At 51.8% G+C, this 25702-nt stretch overlaps 1 protein-coding gene across 4 annotated transcripts in view; it reads left to right on the top strand.

The window, feature by feature from the left end:
* Positions 1-25035, top strand: part of TRPM4 (transient receptor potential cation channel subfamily M member 4) — a 33100-nt gene extending 8065 nt beyond the window's left edge. For 3 of the 4 annotated variants that reach the window (XM_055146000.1, XM_055146002.1, XM_055146001.1), the window contains 20 exons: positions 134-317; positions 3468-3529; positions 3679-3867; positions 4140-4239; positions 6030-6142; positions 6827-7168; positions 7280-7414; positions 10376-10505; positions 10599-10744; positions 11833-12038; positions 12747-12824; positions 15327-15746; positions 17052-17184; positions 17602-17776; positions 17902-18079; positions 23559-23752; positions 23932-24064; positions 24250-24322; positions 24415-24520; positions 24722-25035. In XM_055146000.1, coding sequence (XP_055001975.1) covers positions 134-317; positions 3468-3529; positions 3679-3867; positions 4140-4239; positions 6030-6142; positions 6827-7168; positions 7280-7414; positions 10376-10505; positions 10599-10744; positions 11833-12038; positions 12747-12824; positions 15327-15746; positions 17052-17184; positions 17602-17776; positions 17902-18079; positions 23559-23752; positions 23932-24064; positions 24250-24322; positions 24415-24520; positions 24722-24726 — 3102 coding nt within the window. In that variant the 3' untranslated portion in view covers positions 24727-25035. The remainder of the gene's footprint in view (positions 1-133; positions 318-3467; positions 3530-3678; positions 3868-4139; positions 4240-6029; positions 6143-6826; positions 7169-7279; positions 7415-10375; positions 10506-10598; positions 10745-11832; positions 12039-12746; positions 12825-15326; positions 15747-17051; positions 17185-17601; positions 17777-17901; positions 18080-23558; positions 23753-23931; positions 24065-24249; positions 24323-24414; positions 24521-24721) is intronic. The other variant, XM_004619737.2, reaches the window with a different exon arrangement.
* Positions 25036-25702: the final 667 nt, after the last annotated feature.

Genomic DNA, 25702 nt, shown 5'->3' on the forward strand with positions numbered 1-25702 from the left:
GGGAGGAAGCTTCCATGGGACTTGTGGAATAAGAGAGGAGCCCGGGCTGGGGACTCCTGGTCTGAGGGAGGAGGCCGGACTGGACACTGGAGGTCTGAGTCAAATAGCCTGGGTCTGGGCCCTTGTCCCTTAGGGTTCCTTCCCCGCGAGGTACCGGTGGCATGGGGACCCCGAGGATGAGCAGCAGTTCCACCTGGACTACAACTACTCGGCCTTCCTCCTGGTGGACGACGGCACCCACGGTCACATGGGGGGCGAGACTGGCTTCCGACTGAGTTTTGAGTCCTTCGTGGCACAGCAGAAGACAGGGGTCCGGGGTGAGTGAGCCGGAGCATCTGCTCAGAATCAGGGGCCAGCAAGGAGGAGGCCCCCTGGCCCGAACCTATTCCCCTCACCCCCCAGTTGAAAGATGTCAGCGCCCATAGGTGCCCCAGTCTCAGCCCCATGCGGAATCCGAGGCTGGACCCCGTCCCCTCTCTCCAACCAATTTAATTTTACTTAAGACCTAAACCATGATTTCGCACCTGCAAGGCATGTATGTATGTATGCTGCCACTGAGCTACATACCTGGCGCTCACTTTTTTTTTTTTTTTTTTGCTTTTTGGGTCAGACCCGGCGATGCACAGGGGTTACTCCTGGCTCTGCACTCAGGAATCACTCCTGGCAGTACTCAGGGTACCATATGGGATGCTGGGAATCGAACTCAGGTTGGCTGGGTGTAAGGCAAACACCCTACTCGCTGTGCTCTCACTACAGCCCCTCACTTTTTCTTTTTTTTCTTTTTGGGTCACACCCGGCCTTGCACAGGGGTTACTCCTGGCTCTCATGCACTCAGGAATTATTCCTGGCAGTGGTTGGGGAACCATATGGGATGCTGGGAATCAAACCCGGGTTGACTGTGTGCAAGGCAAACGCCCTACCCACTCGCTGTACTATCGCTCCAGCCTCACTTTTTAAATAATTTTGATTTGGGTGTGGACAATGGCCTCGAGGTCTGGACTGCAGGGTCTGTCTTAGGGAGGCCTGCAACCCCACATTGCATTCACTCCAGCACTGTGAGGTCCTTGAACTCTACTTATTCTACCCCAAAGACAAATTTTAAAAATCATTTTGTTACATTAAGGAAAAATGAAAGGGAAAGCACTTCCAAACAGCTCCCAAATTAGTTGCATTTACTTAAAAGTTAATTTTTTACTACAGCTTAAAGTTGTATTGTGTCAATGGTTTGATTAATTTCAACAAATAAGTGGAAAAATAAATAAGCAGAAGACTTAATATTATGTCAGTTTGTTACAAAGCAATGCAGTACAGTTTGAAAAAAGAGATCTTGGAGAGGTTTGGGTCTTTTGATTTTTGCTTTTGGATTTATTTGTTTTGGGACCATGGAAAGTGCTCAGAGCTGTCCTGAATCTGTACTCAAGGGTGACTCCTGGTGCTCAGGGGACCGGGCAAGATGGGCTCAAATACAGCCCTTTGTAGGCAAAACGTGAATTCTGGCCACTCAGCATTTTTCTAGCCCCCACGTTTTTGCTCGTTGTCTTTTGAATCACTCCCAGTGGTGGTTAGGACTTATTCCTGGCTCTGTGCTCCGGGATCACTCCTTAGGGGGCTATATGTGGTACTAGGGATGGAAACCAGGCGGATGGCATGTAAGCCACGTGCCCTGCCTGCTGTATTATGTCTTCTGTCCCTCTTGTATTTTTCTGGATGAATTAATTTCCAGGTATCTTAGATGTTTGATCAAAACACGAATAAGCAGGCCGGAATGGTAGTTATAGTGGGCAGGTGCTTACAAGGCTGACCTGGGTTCAATCCTCAGTATCACTCATGGTCTCCCAAGCACAGCCAGGAGTAATTGCTGAGTGCAGAGCCAGGAGTCACCCCTGAGCACAGCTGGGTGTGACCCAATTTTATTTTATTTTATTTTATTTTTTTATAAAAACACTAGGAGTAAGAAACCTATTATTGTGAATTTAAGGAAGTTTTCAACTTCTATGTATTTTTCTTATCTGAATTTTGTTGCCAAATATTCTTGTGAATATTTATTTATTTGGGCTGAAGCGATAGCACAGTGAGTAGGGTGTTTGCTGTGCAGGCGGCTGACCCTGGTTCGGTTCCTCTGCCCCTCTTGGAGAGCCCGGCAAGTTACCGAGAGTATCTTGCCCGCTCAGCAGAACCTGGCAAGCTACCTGTGGCGTATTCGATATGCCAAAAACAGTAACAACAAGTCTCACAATGGAGATGTTACTGGTTCCTGCTCAAGCAAATTGATGAGCAATGGGACAACAGTGCTACAGTGCTATTAATTTCCTTGCCAAACATTCTTGTGAATATTTATTTATTTGTGCTGGAGCGATAGCACTGTAAGGCGTCTGCCTTGCAGGCGGCTGACCCGGGTTCGATTCCTCTGCCCTTCTCGTTGAGTCTGGCAAGCTACCGAGAGTATCCCGCCTGCACAGCAGAGCCTGGCAAGCTACTCGTGGCATATTGGGTATGCCAAAAACAGTAACAAGTCTCACAATGGAGACGTTACTGGTGCCTGCTCAAGCAACTCAATGAGCAACGGGACGACAGTGATACAGTGATTTATTTATTTAGAGTGAAGTCTCTCTGACTATCTGAGGCAATAAATCATGTTTTCTTCAAATCAATAACTCTGATTCTTTAGGCATTTTTAGAAAAGACACCCATTTTCATTTCATTATTTTCTCAAATGCATGCATTAGCTTCAAGCTCATGGATGTGTGTCAAGTGTGACAATGTGATCATGATAGCAATTTATTTTGATGTTTGGTTTTGGGGCCACACCCTTCGATGCTCAGGGGTTACTTCTCACTCTCTACCTTGCCGTGCTGGGCGGAGGGTTGGGGGAAGACCATATGGGATGCTAGTGATCGAACCTGGGTCGGCAGTGTACAAGAAAAACGCCTTATCCGCTATGCAATCGCTCCGGCCCTTAATCCCAATTTTTGTGCTTTTTAAAGTTTCAGGTGCTTTTTAAAAAAAAAATTTGTTTTGGGACCGCACCCGGCAATACTCAGGGCTTAGTCCCGACAGGCGTGGGGGCCATATGGGAGCTCGAACCCCGGTTGGCCGTGTGCAGAGCAAACGCCCTTTGACAAGTATTATCGCTCCAACCCCTGATTCCAGTTTAATGGAGGAAGTAAAGTCTGTTTTACGACATGGTTATTGGTCCAACTTGCTATTTGGACTTTCCCCGGCTCCTGGTTTCGGAGTAGCTAATCAAGGTCAAGCTTGACTCACTCCACCAGCATCTGCTCCACTCAGGAATCCGGGAATCCATCCCCGGTCGCCTTCTCCCCTGGGAATCAACATTCCCGCGCTCCGAACCCGGCGGTCCCCAGGAAGATGGGAAAGAGGCGCTGCCTGCCCCGGGGGCCTCTGGGAAATGTAGTCCCTGCAAAGGCTCACCCGAGGGGTCGAGCCTGCGACTTTTCTCGTCCCAGGGACTGGAATTGACATCCCTGTCCTCCTGCTCCTGATCGATGGCGATGAGAAGATGTTGAAGGTATGGGGGTCTCTAGATCTTTGTCCGAGCGGGGAGGGACCGGGGGGCCCAGACTCGGGTTCTGAGTCTTGGGGGGAGAAGGGATCTGGGCATCTGGACTCATGCATGCTCTCCTTCCCAGCCTGAGCCCTTCTTTCTTTCTCTGGTAGCGGATAGAGGACGCCACCCAGGCCCAGCTCCCCTGCCTCCTGGTGGCCGGATCTGGGGGCGCTGCCGACTGCCTGGCTGAGATCTTGGAAGATATGGCTCCTGGAGGCGGGGGCGGCAGATACAGCGATGCCTGTGATCGGATTAAGCGTTTTTTCCCCAAAGGGGACCCTGAAGTCCTTCTGGCTCAGGTACGACGCTGAGGGCAAGGAAGACCCTAACTCTGCATCCTGAGACGGGAAGGAGCAGGGGACATGGTGTGGGGGACACGGAGGCCTGGAGTGGAGGGAAAAGGGTGAATGAGTGTCCAGGAGGCTGGCTCAGGGCACCCAGATCCTGGGGGGAGGGCGCTGAGCAACCAGACAGACACCTATGTCTTGGAGTTGCGGGGTAGGGCGTGGTCTCCTAGCTCTGACAGGGTCAGGACATTTCGAGCTGCGCTGCTGATCGTCATGCTCTCCAGGTGGAACGGATCATGACCCGGAAGGAACTGCTGACCGTCTATTCGTCTGAGGATGGCCCTGAAGAATTTGAGACCATCGTTTTAAAGGCCCTTGTGAAGGGTAAGAAATTGGAACCCCAGATTCTCCTCCTGTCCCAGGTCAGTTTTTCTTTTTGTTGGTTTTGGTTTTGGGGCCACACCTGTTGTGCTCAGAGTTTGCTTCTGGCTCCGAGAACCAAATGGGGTACCTGGGATCAAACCTGGGTCGGCTACATGCAAGGCAAAGGCCCTCCCCACTGTGCCATCACTCTGACCTATATCTCACCTCGATTTTGAAGTCTTTCCAAGGCCGGGCAGTTAATTCATTCTTTCAAGTCTTTTAAATTTATTTTTATTAACAATTTTTGTTGTATTGTTTTGGGCCACACCCAGCAATGCTCAGAACTTACTCCTGGTAGACCTGGGGACTCTCTGGGGTACCGGGGACTGAACCCAGGTCAGCTACATGCAAAAGAAGCACCTACCCTGCTGTACTAACTCTCTTGGCCCTTGCTTCTAGAATTTTGTTTTTTTGGGGGCGGGGCACACTTGGCGATGCGCTGAGGTACTCCTAGCTCTGCACTCAGGAATTACTCCTGAAGGGGGCTAGAGCAATAGCACAGCGGGTAGAGCGTTTGCCTTGCACACATCTGACCCGGGTTCTATTCCCAGTATCCCATATGGTCCCCTGAACACCACCAGGAGTAATTTCTGAGTGCATGAGCCAGGAGTAACCCCTGTGCATTGTCAGGTGTGACACCCAAAAAGCAAAAAAAAAAAAAAAAAAAGGAATTACTCCTGGAGGTGCCTGGAGTCCATATGGGATGCCAGGAATCGAACCTGGGTCAGCCATGTGCAAGGCAAACATCCCCCTTGCTGTACTATCACTCTGACCCTGCTTCTGGATTTTGACTTGTTTTTGTTTTAGGCAGTGGTTGGGGTGGTGGTGGGCTACTCCTGCTCTGTGCAGGGGCTGCTCCCAGCAGTGCTGAAAGGACCATGAAGCACTGGGGCTGGTTCCGGGGTTATATATAGGGCAAGTGCCTCATCTCCTGTCCTTGGTTTCCAGCCCCTCCTTCCGCTCCTGCTGGGCACCAGGTTCTCAGTCCCTCATGATTCCCATTTTGCAGATAAGGAAGTGAGGCTGCAGGGGCTGGAGTGATAGCACAGCGGTTAGGGTGTTTGCCTTGCACTCGGTCGACCCGGGTTCAATTCCCAGCATCTCATATGGTACCCTGAACACCGCCAGGAGTGATCCCTGAGTGTAGAGCCAGGAGTAACTCCTGTGCATCGCCAGATGTGACCCCCAAAAATCAATCAATAAATAAATACATAAATTTTTTAAAAAAGAAAAGAAAGTGAGGCTGCAGATGGTCTGTGTAGTTTCTGAAAGCACTCCCTGATTGAGATGGATCTGGCAGGGGAATACTAACGCCGCTTTCCCCAGAGACCCTGGTGCCTCTCCACCCCGCTGGGTGCTCTGTGAGTCTCATTCTAGGGATGCTTAAAAGGAGGCAAAAGTCCCTTCTGCACTTTAGTACCACATGTAGAGAATGTGGAGACCAAAAGAAAAGTGGACTCTGGGGGACAGGAGGGGATGATAGTGCTGGCTTTGCTGACTCTGCTTTGAGCCATGAAGAATCTTCCAAACACCGATATGAGTGACTCCTGAGCACAGAACCAGGAGTAAGCCCTGAGTACTGCTGGATATGACCCAATCCCCCCCCCAAAAAAAAAAAACAACTTCCAGATGCTTTTCCTGATCCCCCTCCTCTGGCTGGTACAAGGTTTACTGTCAGGCATCCAAAGAAAAGCAAAACAGACTGTGTTTCCACCCTCCCCTGATTTAACTCTCCCTCCATTCCCCTGCAGCTTGCGGGACCTCTGAGGCGTCAGCTTACCTGGATGAGCTGCGTCTGGCTGTGGCCTGGAATCGTGTGGACATTGCTCAGAGTGAACTCTTTCGGGGTGACATCCAGTGGCGGGTAAGGGACTGGGGGCCTAGGGGCTGGGGATCCTGGCAAGGAGATACACTCTCTTCCTGCCCCGGCCTCAGCATCTGGTCCTGTCTTTCATTATGACCTAGGCAGTTATCCCTTAACTGACAGTCCATCTGTCCACTGCATCCTGTGTCCTCTTTCCTCATTCATTCCCACCCATTCATGCGTCCATCCCTGCATCCCCTCCTGCCATCCCCACCTCTCCACCCTCAACCTCCCATCCATTCACCCCACCCCATCCATCTATCTATTCTTCCTTCCCTCCAACCATTTATAAATCCATGCATCCATCCTTCATCCTTCCATCCATCTATCCATTCTTTCATCCATCCATCATCCATCCATTCATCCATCTATTAATCCACCCCCACCCACCCACTCAATCCATCGCATTCTGCCATTCCATCCATTCATCCACTCCTTCATCCCCCATTCATCCATTCACCCCAACTAATTCATTCACTCCTACTCATTCACCCACCCCTCCATTCATCCCTCCATGCTCATCTACCCTTCCTCTATCCCTCACCTAGCCCTCCCTCCCTATCCATCCATCCACCCTTCCATCTCCCATCTATCCATCCATCCATCAACACCCCCCCCCCGCCCCCGTGTCTTGTCCTTAACCTCTTCTCTCCCAACCATGCATCCTGCCACCGCCCCCTCCAGTCTTTCCATCTGGAGGCCTCCCTCATGGACGCCCTGCTCAATGACCGACCAGACTTTGTGCGCTTGCTCATCTCGCATGGACTCAGCCTAGGCCATTTCCTGACCTCAGCGCGGCTGGCCCAGCTCTACAGTGCGGTGCCCCCTAACTCACTCATCCGCAGTCTCCTGGACCAGGTGTCCCACAGCGCGGGCACCAAAACCCAAATTGTTAAACCATCTGTGGAGCCTCAACCCCCAGACGTGGGGCAGTTGCTGCGGCTGCTGCTGGGGGAGACTTGTGCGCCCAAATACCGCGCGCCGGACGCCAGCGACCCCCACCGGGACCATGCCTGCAGGGAGAGTGTGAGGACTGGGGGGCGTGTTCTCGCGTGGAGGGGCGTGCCCTGGGCGTGGCCACATGGGACGGGGCCAGTGTTGGGCGGGGCCAACTCTCACCACGCCCCCCGCCCACAGACCTGCCTGCTCTCCGACAATGCCCATTTGGAACTCGGGTTGGACGCTGTGCTCGGGCAGGCACCCTGGAGTGACCTGCTCCTCTGGGCTCTGCTACTGAACAGGGCTCAGATGGCCGTGTACTTCTGGGAGATGGTGAGTGCTGACCTTAGCTCCGATCTACTCCCGCCTGCATCGCCTCCTTATTATCCACCAGCCTCCAAAGGAAAGGATCCTTCAGAGACATAGTCCAGCGGGTAAGGCGCTGGCCTTGCACGCGGCAGACCCGGGTTTGATTCCCGGCACCCCACATAGTTCCCCAGGTACCGCTGGGAGAGAGTCCTGAGTGCAGAGCCAGGAGTAACCTCTGAGCACTGCCGGGTGTAGCCCCCAAACAGATAAAACCCAAAGGAAAGAAACTCTGAACCCTCTGGTCACCCTGACTCCTGTCCCGTCCTATCTTCCCAATGGGACTCCCACCGCAGCTGCGGCCTTTCTGTCATATTATGCACTCTGGTAACCCGCCTTTCCCTTAACTATAAATTTGTTGGCAGATCCCCGACAAAATAAAACCATTCTTGGGGGTGGAGCGATAGCACAGGGGGTAGGGTATTTGTCTTGCATGCGGCCAACCCTGGTTTGATTCCCAGCATTTCATATGGTCCCCTGAGCACTGCCAGGAGTAATTCCTGAGTGCCGAGCCAGGAGTAACCCCTGTGCATAGCCGGGCGTGACCCAAAAAGCAAAACAACAACAAGAACAAAAAACATTCTTTGTCCAGATGAGAGCACAGCAAGCAGGGTACCTGCCTTGCATGTGGCTAACCTGGTTCAATCCCTGGCACCCCACATGGTCCCCCAAGCGCCAGCAGGAGTGATCCCTGACCACGGAGTCAGGAGTAACCCTGAGCACGGCAGAGTGTGGCCCCCAAACAAAAACTATAAGACTAAACACATAAAGGTTGAATGGCTTCTAAGTACTGCGGAAGCCGCGGGTGCATCTCTCTCTCACTGTCTCTTCTGCCAGGACTTGAACCCACGGCCTCTTGCTCCTTTGGGTTGCACACACACTGAGCCACATCCCAGCCCCTTTGAGGACATTTTTCCTTTGGGTGGCTGTCCTGTCCCCAGGTCCGGGGTTTCTCTTTCTTTACTTTCTGTGTGTGTGAGATCTCATTCTCCTGGATTCCTGTAGTTCTTTGTCCAGGCTTTGTTTTAAGCCTGTTAGTCGCTTCTCTAGTAAATATAAATCTTTGGAAGTTGTGGGCAAACTTCTGAATTTGGCATTGAAACCTGGACAACCTTGAATACTCTGCAATGGCCTTTCTAGAAACCATCTTAGCTTCCACTCCAGGGCGTGTGGCTGATACCACATGTGTGTGGCCACCATTTGTATTGTTCTACTTAGCGATCAGTAAGTGACTTCAAAGAGATTTCCTGACATGTTGGGGTAGGGGAGGAAGAACCCCAAACTCTCACTGTTTCGATGGGCTTCATATCAAAGCCGTCTTTTCTACTTTTGTTTTCTTTTGGGGGCCACACCATTTTGTGCTCAGGGCTGACTCCTGGCTCTGTGCTCAGGGATCACTCCTGATGAGGTTTGGGCACCCTGTGAGGTGCTGGGGATTGAACCCGGGTTGGCAGTGTGGATGGCAAATGCCCCTCTCTTGGCCCTAGTGCTGATTCTGTCTTTCCTAAAAGGATTCCGTGCTGAGCATGAACTAGCAGAGTAAGCATTTACCCTCAGAAGTAGAGGATGGGGGCTGGAGCGATAGCACATCGGGTAGGGTGTTTGCCTTGCACGCGGCCGACCCAGATTCGATTCCCAGCATTCCATATGGTCCCCTGAGCACCGCCAGGGGTGATTCCTGAGTGCAGAGCCAGGAGTAACCCCTGTGCATTGCCAGGTGTGACCCAAAAAAGCAAAAAAAAAAAAAAAGTAGAAGATGGTCTGGAGAGGTGGAGAGTTAGGACAGCGTGGGCCCACCCTCCTCCCCCGACCCCTGCCAATGCCCCTGTGGGTTTATCAAAGGGCAAGAGCCTACAGAGTGAATTTTCTTGTAACATAGGGTGAGGCCCTCAAACTGTGTGAGATCTTTTCTCACAACCCATTTGGCTTTGACTCTGTTGGAAGTTAGGTTTGGACACTGGCCCTGAAGTTAGGGCTCCAGGGCTGGAGTGATAGCACAGTGGGGAGGGCCTTGCCTTCACATTGCCAACCTGGGGCTGATCCCCAGCACCCTGGAAGAGTCCCCTGAGCACCGCCAGAAGTGATTCCTGAGTGCAGAGCCAGAAGTAAGCCCTGAGCATCACCGGATGTGGCTCCAAACCCAAAACCCCAAACTAGCACTTTTGCTTGGCTTCTCTGTTCCCACCCCTCATTCCCCGTCTTTTTCCGTATGCCCGTGCACCACCCAAATCATCCCTGATCTAACTGCCTAGCAGAGTTCTTGTTTCCTGTAACTGTTATTCTCTGGCTCTATTGGTTCCTTCCTTTTCCGGATATGCTTTCACCTACTTGGAAGGTACATCTAAGCCTGCTGAAGCCAGGAGCTATTCCTCCGGGGAGTTGAGGGCCGGTCCCACCAGCCAGCTGCCCCACCATCCTGGGACTGGGGGCTGGACCTTTGGCAATGGCCGCAGAGATTTCTTAGCAACTCTCCGTGCTCCCTTTGCTCCAACTTTGCCCTTTCTTTCTCCAGGCAGCGTTGTTTGGTAGTAAATTCCAGAGCTCTGCAAGCCTCCATTCTGCCAGCTTTTGCCAACTTCCTTAGGCTTTTCTGCAGGATGGTGTTGGGGCTTCTCCACTCTCCGCCCGACTAGGTGACATCTGCCTCGCTCCTGATCTGTCACTTTGGCTGTTGTTCTAACCGCAGCTCTGGGTCTAACTCTGCTCCCTAAGCCCTCTCACGGCCCCCCCGGTTGGCACCAGGTGCCCAGTGCCTCTTAGATTCTCCCCCCACCTAACCTGCACCCTCAGTTACTTCTTACCCTGGTTCACCTCTGATTGGCTCCATCCCTTCACCTGATCCGGGCCTTCCCCTTCCTGTCCCCCCTTTCCTGGGAACCCCGCCCTGGGCCCTGGGCCCGAGCCTCACGCTACTCTCTTCCCCTCCAGGGCTCCAATGCCGTGGCCTCGGCTCTGGGGGCCTGCTTGCTGCTGCGAGTGCTGGCGCGCCTGGAGGCCGAGGCTGAGGAGGCCGCGCGGAGGAAGGACCTAGCCGTCAAGTTTGAAGGACTGGGTGTGGGTGCGTGGGGCCTGGGTCCCCGGGGGCAAAGGGTGTGACCTCCCGTCTCTCCCGCATCACTGGGCTCTCGCTCACATCCCTCCTTGCCCCCAGATCTCTTCGGTGAGTGCTACCGCAGCAGTGAGGCCCGGGCCGCCCGCCTCCTTCTGCGCCGCTGCCCACTTTGGGGCAACGCCACCTGCCTCCAGCTGGCCATGCAGGCTGACTCCCGGGCCTTCTTTGCCCAGGATGGGGTTCAGGTGAGCATTGGAAGAACCCTGGGTTGGGCCCTGGGGACTCCGGAAAAGCAGCAGCCCTGGCTAGTGTGTATATGTTGGCAGGGGTTTCGGGGCTTGAGAGGCATTCCTGCTTTGAGCCCCCTGCTTCTCTCAGGAAGGCTGTGCTTCCAGAAAGTGTCTCCCCAACTCATCATTGCAAAGTGCCTCTTCTGGGGCTGACTCGGGTTTGATTCTCAGCATCTTATCGGGTCCCCTGAGCACCGCCAGGAGTAATTCCTGAATGCATGAGCCAGGAATAACCCTGTGCATTGCTGGGTGTGACCCAAAAAGCAAAACAAACAAACAAACAAACAAACAAAAAAAAACCCAAAAACGTGCCTCTTTCTTGAGAGGTCTGGACCAGATCCCTTCCATTTCCGTCTGGGGTCCTTCATTGCACAGTTCGAATGACATCTAACCATTCCCTTTGCTTTAGAAGAATTCTGGCTCAGGAAACCCCTCCCTTCCTACAGGAAATCCTCCCATTCTTCCCCAGGCACTCTCCTGCTGCCTGAACATTTGTAAACTTTCTCAGCACCCTGATAGAGGCTCTGAGTGGCTCCCTCAGGACAGGAAGTCCCATCTACCTAATAGGAAGTCCCACCCATCCAGCAGGAAGTCCAACTTACCACACCAGGAAGTCCACCCTCACCCGTGGGGTCATCAAATGATGACCCGGAGGTCTTTGCTTTGAACAGTGGCTAAAACTCATGAATTCCAACTGGGCTCCTTTCTTAACCTCCCTGCGTGTATCATGGGTGGGAGAGGAGGAGAGACTGAAATCTGTGTCCCTGGAGGTGTAATGGGTGGTAGAACTAATCTGTGGAAATATTCAGCTGAGCCCCCCGCTCTTTCTCTGAGTAACATTGGCCATGGAACTCCCCCTGTCCCCACCCGGTGTGCTCGGCTGTGGCGCATGGATCCTTGTCTGGGGTCTTCTGGTGTGTGACCCCCACCCCAACATTGAGCACTTGCTCTGTGCTCTGCAGTGGGACGTGGATCCTTGTCTGGGGTCTTCGGGAAGGGTCTCTGGGGAGACTCAGGCTCCTAATTCTCCCTGCACCCCACAGTCTCTGCTGACGCAGAAGTGGTGGGGGGAGATGGACAGCACCACCCCCATCTGGGCCCTGGTTCTCGCCTTCTTTTGCCCCCCACTCATCTTCACCAACCTCATCACCTTCAGGTCAGTCCCCGGGGAGTTAGCTCGCTCAGGAGCAGGTGCTCAGCTTCTCCTTCTGGCTCTTTCTACTTGGCGTTGCCCCTGCACGTTCTTGGGGTGAGCTTTTTGAGGTGTTCCCTGGGGATCTCCTGGTGAGGCAATTCTGCTACCTATTGGCCATGACTCTTTGGGAAGAGCTCCCCTTCCTTTCCTTCTCGTGATGCCTGATCTGCACGCCCGGTACTTGTCATGCGCTGGTGTTGCTCACTGGGGATCTCACATCCGGATATGGTGTTTGCATGCTCAGCCGTGGTGTTTGCTGGGGTACACTCTGGCTAGGGGGACTTTCACACATTCTGCTATTGCTCACCGAGGGTGGCTTTGGTGCTCACATGCATGCTTTTGGAGAGGAGGGGGGCGTCTTACTTTCCGGTTGCGGTCCTTTGTCCATGTTTTCTTGGGGGTGCTTGTTGGAGACTACAGCATGTATCTATGGTGCTGATACACGTAGCAGTGGCATGACCAGAAATCACTGGTGGTTTGCAGAGCACAGAGAACAGAGCTGCCCGGATCAAGCTCAGTACATCCTCTTGTATCCGGGATTGAACTCATGGTCTCATGTTGGCAAGGAGGTCAACTAATTACCGGACCATTGCCAGACCCTGCTTGTGTGTGTGTGTGTGTGTGTGTGTGTGTGTGTATGTGTGTGTATGTGTGTGTGTGTGAGAGAGAGAGAGAGAGAGAGAGAGTAAGAGAGAAAGAGAGAGGGAGAGAGTTCATCTCCACCTTCCCTTCTCTGTTTCTCACTCTGATTCCAACGTGCAGGAAGTCAGAAGAGGAGTCCACGAAGAAGGACCTGGAGTTTGACGTGGACAAGGGCATCAACGGGGAAGCGCCTGTGGGGTAAGTGCCTCCATGGGAGGATCCTGGGTGGCCTGAGGAGCACCCGAAGCTGGGAGCCAGCTGCAGGTCCAGTGCGCCTCAACAGAACATGGTTTCTGAAAACTGAAGAAGTTTCCAAAATGCCCAACTCTCGCTTTTGCTACTAAGTAGGCCCTCCTTGGGAATCCATTTGCTTCTCTTTCTTGGGGTGTGGGTGGGCTTGGAGCCACACCAGGTGGTGCTCAGGGGCTGGCTCTGTGCTTGGGGGACCGCATATGGTGCCGGAGTCTTGAAACCCAGGGTTGGCAGATGTCCCTTAATCCCTACATAGCTCCCTGCTGCTTTCATTCATCTCTCGTTATGAGGCAAAGGAGAGGTCTTTACCCTCATTCTCTCAGGAGAAAAAAAATTTTATGGTGACTGTTACAAGCACAAACTTCCAGACTTTCAGAAATCTGTAAAACTTATTGCATACCACATGAGACCAGTCAAACTTTAATATATATGTCAACATAATTTCTTGGAGACAGAGCACAGAAAATACAAAATATTTATCAAGATAGGAGAAGACAAAGACAAAACTTGGACTGCTGAAAGAAGGTGCCAGTGTTAGGCTTCATGTGTGCCCTCACTTCATGCTTTCTCATATATGTGAGACCAAGATGGTAGTTGAGGTACTGGAAAATTGACACTTTCCGGTCAGTTCATTTAATTCTCTTAACAATGCTTGGCTAGAGAGGCCATGATTATCCCCATTTTACAGATGAAATAACTGAGGCATTACCTCCTTGGCCTCAGATCTGGAACTTGGTAAGTGGTCAGGCTGGGATTTGAACCCCAGACATTCTTGGTTTTCAATTTGTCTTCAGTCTTTGTGACTGTGGTGTAGCACATCCTGGGAGGCTGGTGGTCATGGGGGGCCAGGAATTCTGTGCGCAGATTCAAGATGTCAGATTCCCGATGGGGAGCTGCTTTGTTTTTTCACCCACCACAGCAAAATTTCTGACACCAAATATGGCTGCCTGGCCAGAGAGCTGGTAGTGGTATCTGAGAAAACTAGGCCGGATGAGCAGATTCCCTCCCTTCCTTTCTTCCTTCCTTCCTTCCTCCCTCCCTCCCTCCCTCCCTCCCTCCCTCCCTCCCTTCCTTCCTTCCTTCCTTCCTTCCTTCCTTCCTTCCTTCCTTCCTTCCTTCCTTCCTTCCTTCCTTCCTTCCTTCCTTCCTTCCTTCCTTCCCTTCCTCCTTCCTTCCTCTTTTGAACTATTCAGACTTCTGTGCTTGGTGTTGCTCCAGGCAGTGCCGGGGGGACCAAGTGATGTCGGGAATCGTCGTGCGTCTCCCACATTCAAAGCCTGCACCCCAGCCAGGGAGCTCTCTCTCCTCTTCCACTGATTTTATTTCTTGTTATTTTGTCTGTTCGTCTGCTTCATTTTCTTATGTTGCCCACAGGGGTGGAATCATCCACTACTTCTCTTTCTTCCTTCTGATTTATTTTGTTTCATGCAGTCTTTGAGTTCCTTCCATTTGGCTAAAAATGGCACACTTTCATCTCTTCCTTTTTAGAGCTGAATTCCTCTCTGCCCATAAACTGCCTCTTTTTTAGCTGGGGTCTCCCGGCAGGCACTGGGGCTGTTCTCATAACTTAGCTGCTGGGACTGGTGCTGCATTCAACACTGGAGGCCTGGGGGCACTCTGCATGGGAGTTTTCTCGTTCTTCGGATCCAAGTCCAGAGGTGGGCTTCCTGGATTCTATGGGAGTTCTGTGCTAAGCTCCCCAAGAAAATTTCACACTGGCTCCCCTGAAGCAGCTGCACCAATTTATTCTCCCGATAACAGTGCATGAGGGACCCCTTTTCTCAGCTCAATAGTCCTAAGGGGAAGAGATTTCTGAGGATCAAAAAACAGGGGATCAAAAATCAAGAAGAGGGGCTGGAGCGATAGCACAGTGATTAGGGTGTTTGCCTTGCATGCGGTCGACTCGGGTTCGATTCCCAGCATCCCATGTGGTTCCCTGAGCACCACCAGGAGGAATTCCTGAGTGCATGAGCCAGGAGTAACCCCTATGCATTGCCGGGTGTGACCCAAAAAGGAAAAAAAAAGTCAAGGCGATGGCCAGAGAGATAGTCCAGTGGGTAAAATGCTTCCTTGCACATAGCCAACCCAAGTTCGATCCCCAGCACTGCATGTGGTCGCCTATAACCACCAGGAGTGATCCTTGAGCACCGAGTCAGCAGTAAGCCCTGAACACCACGGGGTGGAACCCCAAAAACAAAGTCAGGAAATGGTGTGGAGAGATGGGGGCCAGATTAGGGGGGGAGAAGGCACTTGTCTTGCACATAGAAGATCCTGGTTCATCCCCAACACTGTCCAGAGCCAAACAGCCCCATCTGCACAACCAGGTGTGGCCCCTGAACCAAGCAGAATCAGGGAGCTGCAGGAGGCATACAGCACTAAAGTCATCATCAGCTGAGGGCCAAGTTCAGAGGTCAGGCTGAGCTCTCCCCTCTCCCCTTCCTCCCCTAGGCCACCTGAGGCCCCCGAGAAGATGACGTTGGGGGTGTTACAGCCATCCAGACGCAGAGACTGCTCCCCACGCCTGCGGTGCTGGTCCCAGTTCTGGGGGGCCCCCGTGACGGCCTTCCTGGGCAACGTGGTCAGCTACCTCCTGTTCCTGCTGCTCTTTGCCCGGGTGCTGCTCGTAGACTTCGGGCCCGAGCCCCCGGGGCCCCTGGAGCTGCTGCTCTACTTCTGGGCCTTCACGCTGCTCTGTGAGGAGTTCCGCCAGGGGCTGGGGGGCGGCTGGGGCAACCTGGCCTCCCACGGGCAGGGCCCCAGTCCCGGCCGGGCCCCGCTACGCCACCGATTACACCTCTACCTCAGTGACACGTGGAACCAGTGTGACCTGGTGGCCCTCACCTGCTTCCTCCTGGGCGTAGGCTGCCGGTAAGTAACCCCTGACACCTGATGCCCTCACCTTGGTGACCTCTGACCCCTCCATCCCTGGGTATGGGCGTGGATATTTCGGGCCTTTCTGGTGGGCAGAGGGTCCTGTCCCGACTCTTCAGACAGCAACATCAGTAGAAAGCACCATGTCCCCATCTTGCAGAACTGAGGCGGTGTCCAGTGTCCTCCCTATCCGACATCCACCTTAGGGTTCAAGTGAGAGCGCCACAGCCCCTGCAGCATCTTCCCCCCTGTACTGCCTCTCCAGCTTCTGGTCTCTATTTTTTTTTTTTTTTTTGCTTTTTGGGTCACACCCGGCGATGCTCAGAGGTTACTCCTGGCTCTGCACTCAGGAATCACCCCTGACGGTGCTCAGGGGACCATATGGGATGCTGGGAATCGAACCCGGGTCGGCCACATGCAAGGCAAACGCCCTACCCGCTGAGCTATTGCGCCAGCCCCTGGTCTCTATTTTTTACCTCACCTAGAGTTAAAACATTCATAAATAGGCCAGAGTGCAGGCGTGGTCCCATCTCTGACAGCATCCCAAAATTAAAAAACAAAGAACTCACAATAAAATAAAAACAGGATTTTTTTTTCTTTTTGGACCACATCCAGCGGTGCTTGGGGCTTTTTCTTGGCTGTGCACTCAAGGATCAGCCCTGGTAGGGCCAGGGGACCATATTGGGTGCTGGGGACCCTGGTCAGCCCCGTGTAAGGTAATTGCTCTACCCACTGTACTATCTCTCTGGCCCCAGGAAGAAATTTTATTTCCATCATAGGGGCTGCTGTATTGCTCTATCTCTCTCTCTTTTCCTGTGAATTGAGAACCATCTTCTCTCTGCTTTCCTAGTTAGGTTGTTTTTCTTTTTCTTTTTTAATTTTTTTTGCTTTTTGGGTCACACCCGGAGATGCACAGGGGTTACTCCTGGCTCTGCACTCAGGAATTACCCCCGGTGGTGCTCAGGGGACCATATGGGATGCTGGGAATTGAACCTGGGTCGGCTGCCTGCAAGGCAAACGCCCTAACCGCTGTGCTATTTCTCCAGTCCCTAGTTAGGTCATTTTTCTTCTTTGCTGGAACTCTGTATTTTACCTTTCATAGGCTGTTAGAATATTCCAGCAGATTTCTCAACTTGAGAATTGTGAGCACCTGCCAGCCTTGTGCTCCGTTCATCGTCCATCCAAGCAGAAGCTAATGGGTGTTGGTTTGGCACTGAGCGAACCTCCACATCTGATGTTGGGAAAACCCGTTTCCCTTGGCATTCTGTGACCTATGACCCCTGTGCGTGTTCCGCACCCCAGGCTAACCCCGGGTCTGTATGATCTGGGCCGTACTGTCCTCTGCCTGGACTTCATGGTCTTCACACTGCGACTGCTGCACATCTTTACAGTCAACAAGCAACTGGGGCCCAAGATCGTCATTGTGAACAAGATGGTGAGGGGCGGGGCGGGGCTTAGCGGGTGGGGCGGGGCCAGGGAATGTGGGGGCGGTTAGCGGGAGGGGTGCGGACAAGCCAGGAAGGGCGGGGCTTAAAGGGAGAGCTGGGGGGGACAAGCCAGGAAAGGGCGGGGCTTAGCGGGAGGGGTGGGGACAAGCGAGGGAATGGCGGGGTTTAGCTGGAAGGGTGAGAACAAGCCAAGGAAGGGCGGGGCCAGGGTGGGGTGGGCGGAGCTTATCCGGAGGGGTGGGAACAAGCCAGGGAAGGGCGGGGCTTGGCGGGAGGGGACAAACCAGGGAGGGCGGGTCAGGCTGGGTAAGGGCGGGGCTTAGCAAGAGTGGTAGGGGCAAGCCGGGGAAGGGCTGGGCCAGGCTTGTTCTCGAGCAGATGAAGATGAAGGATGTCTCCTGCAGATGAAGGATGTCTTCTTCTTCCTCTTCTTCCTGGGCGTGTGGCTAGTTGCTTACGGGGTGGCCACGGAGGGGCTCCTTCGGCCTCTGGACCGTGATCTCCCCAGCATCCTGCGCCGCGTTTTCTATCGACCATACTTGCAAATCTTTGGGCAGATCCCCCAGGAGGAGATGGACGGTGAGGAGGATGAGCCCCTCTGACCCTGTCCCTGGTCTCTGCACCTCTTGTTCTGAGGCCCTGAACCTGCCTTATTGCGTCTCTGCCCCTCTCTGGATCTCTGCTGAATCTGTCTCCCTTCACAGCTTCCTTAATGGACCATGTCAACTGCTCCTCGAACCCAGGATTTTGGGCACGCCCAGAGGGGGTCCGGGCAGGCTCCTGTGTCTCCTCTTATGCCAACTGGCTAGTGGTGCTCCTCCTCATCGTCTTCCTGCTCGTGGCCAACATCCTGCTGCTCAATTTACTCATTGCCATGTTCAGGTGAGGCCTTAAGACTCTGAGATCAATTTTATCCAGCGTGACTTTTGACATTCCGATGACTCTTTTTTTTTTTTTTTTGCTTTTTGTGTCACACCCAGCGATGCTCAGGGGTTACTCCTGGTTTTGCACTCAGGAATTACTCCTGGCGGTGCTTGGGGGACCATATGGGATGCCGGGGATCGAACCCGGGTCGGCCGCGTGCAAGGCAAACGCCCTACCCGCTGTGCTATCGCTCCGGCCCCCGATGACTCTTGATCCCATCTTGACCCTTCTCCCCACCAAGATTCTTTGTTGTTGCTTAGGGGAGGGGAATTGGGCCCACCCAGCAGTGCTCAGGGGTTATTCCTGGCTCTACGTTAAGGAATCACTCCTGGTGAGCCCGGGGGACTGTATGGGATGCCCAAGATTCAACCAGGATTGGTCGTGTGCAAGGCAAGCACCTTTCCTGCTTTACTATCTCTTAAGTCAGTTGTTGTTTTGGGATGTTACCTGGTGTGGCTCAGGGGTCACTCCTGGTGGTGCTTGGGTGTCCATAAGTGGTGCCAGGGTTAGGACCAGGATCAGCCAATAAGTGCTAGTATGGCTATGCATATGTTTGTTTTTTTCTTTTTTCTTTTTTTTCCATAGTCAGAGATGCTCAAGGGTTATTTCTAGCTCTACACTCAGAAATTACTCCTGGTAGGCTCAGGGGTCATATGGGGTGCTGGGAATCAAATCTGATTAACCACATACAAGGCAGGCACCCTACCTGCTATACTCTTGCTCTGGCTCCTGGTTTTGTCTGTTTTTATTTCTTTGGGATTTGTTTCTATCCCAAAAGTGCACATTCTGGGCTACACAGTGATGCAACGATAGGTTTTTGAGGAGCTGCCAAAGTATTTTCTGCATGCTTTTATGTTCCCACAAGCTATATATCGGGGTTCCAATTTCTCCACATCCTTGCCAATAGTTTTTAATTTTCCTTAATCAAATATTATCTCCAGTCTAGTGGGTACGAACTGGTATTTCATTGTGGTTTTTATTTGAATTTCCCTAATGACTAATAATGCTTAGCATATTTCTATGTGCTTGTTGACCATTTGTGCATCTTCTTTGGAGAGATGTCTGTTAAAATCCACTGTCCATTTTATTTAATTTACTATTATTTGGGGGGGGGTGGAGGGTACACCTGGCAGTGTTCAGGGGTCATTCCTGGTGGCACTTGAGGGATCATGTGCGGTGCCAGGGATAGAACCCATGGCAAGCTCCTTATCTCCTCTACTATCTCTCTGGCCCTTCCACTGCCCGTTTTTTAATTGAATTCTTTGTCACTTTGTTGTTGAGTGATTTAAATTCTAATTTGTTGGTTTGGTTGTTGGGTTGCTTTTGTTCCTTCTAAGGTACCATGTGGTTCCAGGGATCCCGCCTTTTAACCATTCCATCACCCCCTCGCCCTCATAGCATCTTTTTAAAAATTTTTTTAAATTTTTTTGTAGTGAGTCACAGTGAGGGTACAGTTACAGATTCACACCTTTTCGTGCTTGTTTTTCCCTCATGCAATGTTTGAGAGCCCATCCCTCCACCAGTGTCCATTCTCCACCACCAATGAACCCAGTATCCCTCCCACCCCCCAATCCCATCCCCCGCCCCACCCCGCCTCTGTGGCGGTTGCCCTCATAGCATCTTTATGTATATTTGTTTTTTTTTCTTTTTGGGTCACCCCCGGCAATGCACAGGGGTTACTCCTGGCTCTGCACTCAGGAATTACTCCTGGCAGTGCTCAGGGGACCATATGGGATATTGGGAGTCAAACCCGGGTTGGCTGCATGCAAGGTAAACGCCCTAAACGCTGTGCTATCACTCTAGCCCCGCATCTTTATGTATATTATCAATACCAACTTCTGATGATAGATGATTTTCTCCCATTCTGTGGGTTTTCTTTTCTTTTTATCAATAGTATCCTTTGTGGAGCTGAAGTGATAGTCCAGCAGACAGAGCGCTTGCCTTGTGAATAGCCAGCTTTTGTTCTATCCCCAGGACCCTACAGGGTCCCCTGAGCACCGTCAGGAGTGATTCTTGAGTCCAGAGCCAGGAGTAAACCCTGAGCATCGTCAGGTGTGCCCCTAAAACAAAACAGAAACAAAACAAAAAGTCCTTTTTTAAAAATGTAGGAGTACCGCTATTTATTCAACCATTAAGCTGATTGAATAAAACAAAATCCTTTGATGCACCAACTTTTTCAATTTTGTTCAAGTTCAGTTTACCTATCTTTTCTATATTTGCTTGTAGTATTTGTTCTCTTTGTGGGCTATACCAGACAGTGCTTGATTTTAGAACAAAATTTGAAATAGGGACATGTTTGTCCTTCACCATTGTTCTTTTTCAGTTTTGTTTGTGTGTTTGTTTTGTTCGATCCCTAGCACCTGGGTGCTCAGGAGATCATATGGAATGCCATGGGTTGAACCTGGGTTGGCCACATGCAAGGCAAAAACGGTACCCACTGTACGATAGCTTCAGTTCCCCATTGTTGATTTTCTTTTTTTTTTTTCTTTTTGCTTTTTTGGGTCACACCTGGCGATGCACAGGGGTTACTCCTGGCTCTGCACTCAGGAATCACCCCCGGCGGTGCTCAGGGGACCACAAGGGATGCTGGGATTCGAACTCGGGTCCACCGCGTGCAAGGCAAACGCCCTACCCGCTGTGCTATCGCTCCAGCCCCCCCATCGTTGATTTTCAAGATTGCTTTTGTTGTTTAGGATCTCATGCAATTCCATTTGGATTTTTTTTTTTTTTTTTTTTTTTTTTGCTTTTTGGGTCACATCTGGCGAAGCACAGGGGTTACTCCTGGCTCTGCACTCAGGAATTACCCCTGGCGGTGCTCAGGGGACCATATGGGATGCTGGGAATCGAACCCGGGTCGGCCACGTGCAAGGCAAATGCCCTATCCGCTGTGCTATTGCTCCAGCCCCTCCATTTGGATTTAAGGATTAGCTTTTTCACTTCCACCAAGGGTCGGTGGGAATTTGATAAACAGTGCATTAGATTTGTATATAGTTTCTGGGTAGTATGTATGTCTCAACGGTTTTAAATCTTTATTTAAGTATTCTTGTAGTTTGGGCTGCACATTTTTTGTAGTTTGGTAATACTCTGACACTACTCCCAGGAGTGTTTGAGGATTGCTACTGGGGGACCATGCATTTCTTGATCTTGTACCCTGCACTCTGCAGGATTCATTTATGATCACTGCCTTCTCTGGGTTCCATGTCAAGTTCATGTCATCTTTTCCAATTTGAATGCCCCTTACTCCCTCCCTCTCTTTCCCTTTCCTCCCTTCCTTCCTCTAGAAATCTGGTACAATGACAATAACAGTGGTGAAAGTAGCCATTTACTTCTCATTCCTCATTTTAGGAGGAGGCTTTCAGCTTTCGTCCCTATGATGTTGCCTGTGGACTTTCTTCATAAGTGCTCTGTATCATTTTGATTGAATTTTCTTCTATTTCTATTTTCTGAGCTTTTTGTCTTTCTGACTCTCTTTCATTGTGGTGTCAGAGATTTAATGCAGATCTCACATATGCAAGACATGCATTTTGCTGTTTAAGCTAAGACATCCACCCTCAGTCCTCGAGTATTTTTTTTGTCATGCTTTTAAGCATGACAGGGTGTTGATACTTTTCCAATGAGTTTTCTGTGCCTCAGTGTCAGTTGAGATGAGATGATCTGTGTGTGTGTGTGTGTGTGTGTGAGAGAGAGAGAGAGAGAGATAGAGAGAGAGAGAGAGAGAGAGAGAGAGAGAGAGAGAGAGAGAGACTGGCAGTGCTCCAGGCTTACTCCTGGCTCTGCACTCAGGAATTACTCCTGGGCACTGTGGGACCAGTGGGCTGCTAGGGATCAAACTTGGGTCGAGTGCTCTCAAGGCAAATGCCCTACCTGCTGTACTATTACTCTGGCCAGAGATTGTCTTTTTTTTTTCTAACATAAGAACAATTATTTGTCTTTCACTAAGATTTTATCTTGAGGACATAACTGTGTCATCACCCACTCCACATCTGATCCTGAAGAGTGGTTAGTATAGTGAATACTATTAAGGTGGAAACAAATAGTTTGAAGGGCTGAAATCAATAACTGACAAAGAGCAACCTCCATCAAAAACAACATAAAAATATTTTGGGGCTGGAGAGATAGCACAGCAGGTAGGGCGTTTGCCTTGCACTTGGCCGACCCGGGTTTGATTCCCAGCATCCCATATGGTCCCCTGAGCACTGCCAGGAGTAATTCCTGAGTTCATGAGCCAGGAGTAACCTCTGTGCATCTCCGGGTGTGACCCCTCCCCCCAAAAAAAGCAAAAAAAAATTTTAAGTAAAAAAGGAGGGTAGGGAGAGGGAAGGAGGCAATGCAGATTTTTAGATTGAACAAGATCGTCGTATTTCATTTGGTAAATTCAACCCTGGCTAGAGTGCATCAAATGGAAATAGGCTTATTAGAACACAAAACAACCACTGGATTTTGCTGTAGCACTGCACTGTAGCACTGTCATTCTGTTGTTCATCAATTTACTCAAGCGGGTACCAATAATGTCTCCATTGTGAGACTTGTTGTTACTGTTTTGGCATATTGAATATGCCACAGTTAGCTTGCCAGGGGCTGGAGCGATAGCACAGTGGTAGGGCATTCGCCTTTCACTCGGCCCACCCATGTTTGATTCCTCCGCCCCTCTCAGAGAGCCCGGCAAGCTACCGAGAATATTGTGCCCGCACAGCAGAGCCTGGCAAGCTACCCGGGCGTAATGGATATGCCAATAACAGTAACAATAAGTCTCACAATGAGAGACGTTACTGGTGCCCGCTCGAACCAATGGGATGACAGTGACAGTGACAGCTTGCCAGGTTCTGCAGTGCGGGCGTGATACTCTCGGTAGTTTGCCGGGTTCTCTGAGAGGAATGGAGGAATAGAACCCGGGTTGGCCACGTGCAAGGCAAACGCCCTACCCGCTATGCTATCACTCCAGCCCCCTTAGGTTTCTTTTTTTTAATTTATGATTCAATCTCTTGTTGTAGGTCTTTTGAGGTTTTCTATTTCGTCCTGTGTCAGTTCAGGGCAATTTGCATGTTGCCAGGAATTTGGGTTATCTCAATTGGTGGACTATACCAGTTGTTGATATTCTTTGCTTATAATTGTGTCTCTTTCTATAAGGTCAGTGCTGTGGCAAAATCTCGATTTTAATTTTGATTTTCTAATTCTCCTCGTGTACTGGCTGACTTTTGGGCCTGAGTTTAACTTTTTTCCTATTGAGTACAACACAGCCCCACTTGACTTCCAACACCCAACCTTTGACTCTCTGCACTTCTTATTCACTTTATATCTATTCTGTACTATAACCTGCTGCCTTAGAGTCCCAGTCGATATCACCTGCAACCTGCCCTTGGTGCCTTGCCCCCAACCTACTTAAAACCCACCTACTCTACAGGGACCACCCTTGACGTTTGCCTTCTGGTCCCCGCAGTCACACCTTCGGCAAGGTACAGGGAAACAGCGACCTCTACTGGAAGACGCAGCGCTACAGCCTCATCCGGGAATATCACTCTCGTCCCGCACTGGCCCCGCCTCTTATCGTCATCTCCCATGTGCGCCTTCTCTTCCGACGCCTGTGCAGGCGGCGGACCAACGTGCCTCCCTCCTCCCCGGACTTCCATTTCCGTGAGAGCTGGGCTGCGAGGGCAAAGCGAAGCCGCGGCACTAATGGGCGGGGCTTGTGCTGGCTGTGGGCGGGGCCTGACCTTAGGGCGGGGCCTGGGAGCAGGTCAGTGGAGAGGCTGGGCCGGCGGGGGTGTGGCCAATTCGGGGGCATGTCCCCAACTTCCTGGCCTCGCCCCCAGGGGTCCGCCTTACCAAGGAAGCGGAGCGGAGGCTGTTGACGTGGGAGTCGGTGCAGAAGGAGAATTTCCTGCTGGCTCGGGCGCGGGACAAGCGGGAGAGCGACTCTGAGCGTCTGAAGCGCACGTCGCAGAAGTGAGCGTGGGGTCTGGCCAAAGGGCGGGGTTTGCAAAATCCAGGGCCGGCGAGGGGCCTGAGGGGTCTGCACCCCTCGAGGTTCGGGGAAGGCTAGAAGAGCTCTGAGCGAGCGACTTGCATGGTGGAGGAGGTGGAGCTGGTGCATGGCATACCCATGCCTGATTGATGCCTTTGGCTCCTAGGGTAGACACGGCGTTGAAGCATTTGAAACAAATTCGCGAGTATGAGCGGCGTCTGAAAGGGCTCGAACAAGAGGTGATCACCCCAGCCGGAGTGAGGGAGTGTGAGGAGGAGGTAGAGCCATGGCGGGTGCAGTCTGGTGACCTGATACCGCACTTGGTCCGCAGGTCCAGCACTGTAGCCGTGTCTTGGGCTGGGTGGCGGAGGCCCTGAGCCGCTCCCCGATGCTGCCCCCAGGGGGGCCGCCGCCCCCCTCCCCTCCAAGTCCCAGAGGTCAGTGTGCAGGGTTCATCTGGGGTGTCTGTCCCCACCCGAGGCTGTATCTGGGCGTCCCCGGTTTCTGTTCCTGTCCCTCCCTCTGGCCACTGTTGTCTCTTCATTTCCTTCAGAACTTAGGTGTTTTCCCTCCTTCCCTCTCTTCCCCGTTTTTTCCTGTTTCCCCTTCCTGCCTCCATCACCTGTTCTCTCCGGCAGACTGAGCCCTGTTTGATGGACTTCAGGAGTTGTCTCCATCTGACGTGGTTTGAGTCCCAGGCCAAGCCCAGCCAGTCCTCCACCCCTGCACCGTGCAGCCTCATCCTGGAGGTGGGCTCCGTGCCCCTGTGCTTCTGTGGGAGGAAGCTCCCCCAGAACCAGCCCCGGCCAGGAGCAGCAGCCTCTGGTGCCCACACATGGCAGCTCCGAAGGCCTTGTGACAGCCCGCTGGGCGGGAGAAGGGGTCTGCGGTGCAGGAACCACAGACCCATTCACAGTTCCCCATACTGGGGAAATAAAGTCATTTGAGAGGACATGGGTTAGGATTTTAGTTCTTGGGATGTGTTGATACTTTGGAGAGGGGGGCTGGAGCAGGGAATGTTCTTGGGGTTCTTGTTTGATTTACTGGTGTCTCGGAGCTGTCTTGGGACTCATGTCTTCCTTTTGGTTCATTATTTCTCTTTTTTTTGTGGGGAGTGGTTTGGGTCACAGCCAGCAGTGCTCAGGATTTACTTCTGGCTCTGCATTCAGGGATCACTCCTGGCGTGGTTCAGAGGATCATATGGGATGCTCGGGATTGAACCCGGGACAGCTGAATGAAAGGCAAACACTCAACCCACTGTGCTATTGCTCCAGCCCTCAATTGCACGTTCCCCCGAAATCTCTCCGGCCCGCAGAGAGACAACAGTGGAAAGCGCTCCTAATTAGGTGGGTTCTATGAGCGGTCCCGATCTGAAAATAAAACTGGTGAGGTTAGTAAACAGGGGCTCAAGACAACATGTGCTGATCAAGAGCATCTTTATTACTAGCCATGCTGGTTTTATACCTTTCTTAGCAGGGGGTTGGTACATGAGTTGTCAATCATCAGGGAAGTGTCTTCTCAGACCAAATAAGGAAAAGTTCAGGGCGTACTTTGGTGGGCTTACAATATTCTCTAAGAGTCGGTTGAGAAATAGTGGGGAGGGGAAGACAAGGGTTTAT

This window comes from Sorex araneus, chromosome 8 (genome assembly GCF_027595985.1).
Source record: "Sorex araneus isolate mSorAra2 chromosome 8, mSorAra2.pri, whole genome shotgun sequence".
NCBI classification, from domain to species: Eukaryota; Metazoa; Chordata; class Mammalia; order Eulipotyphla; family Soricidae; genus Sorex; species Sorex araneus.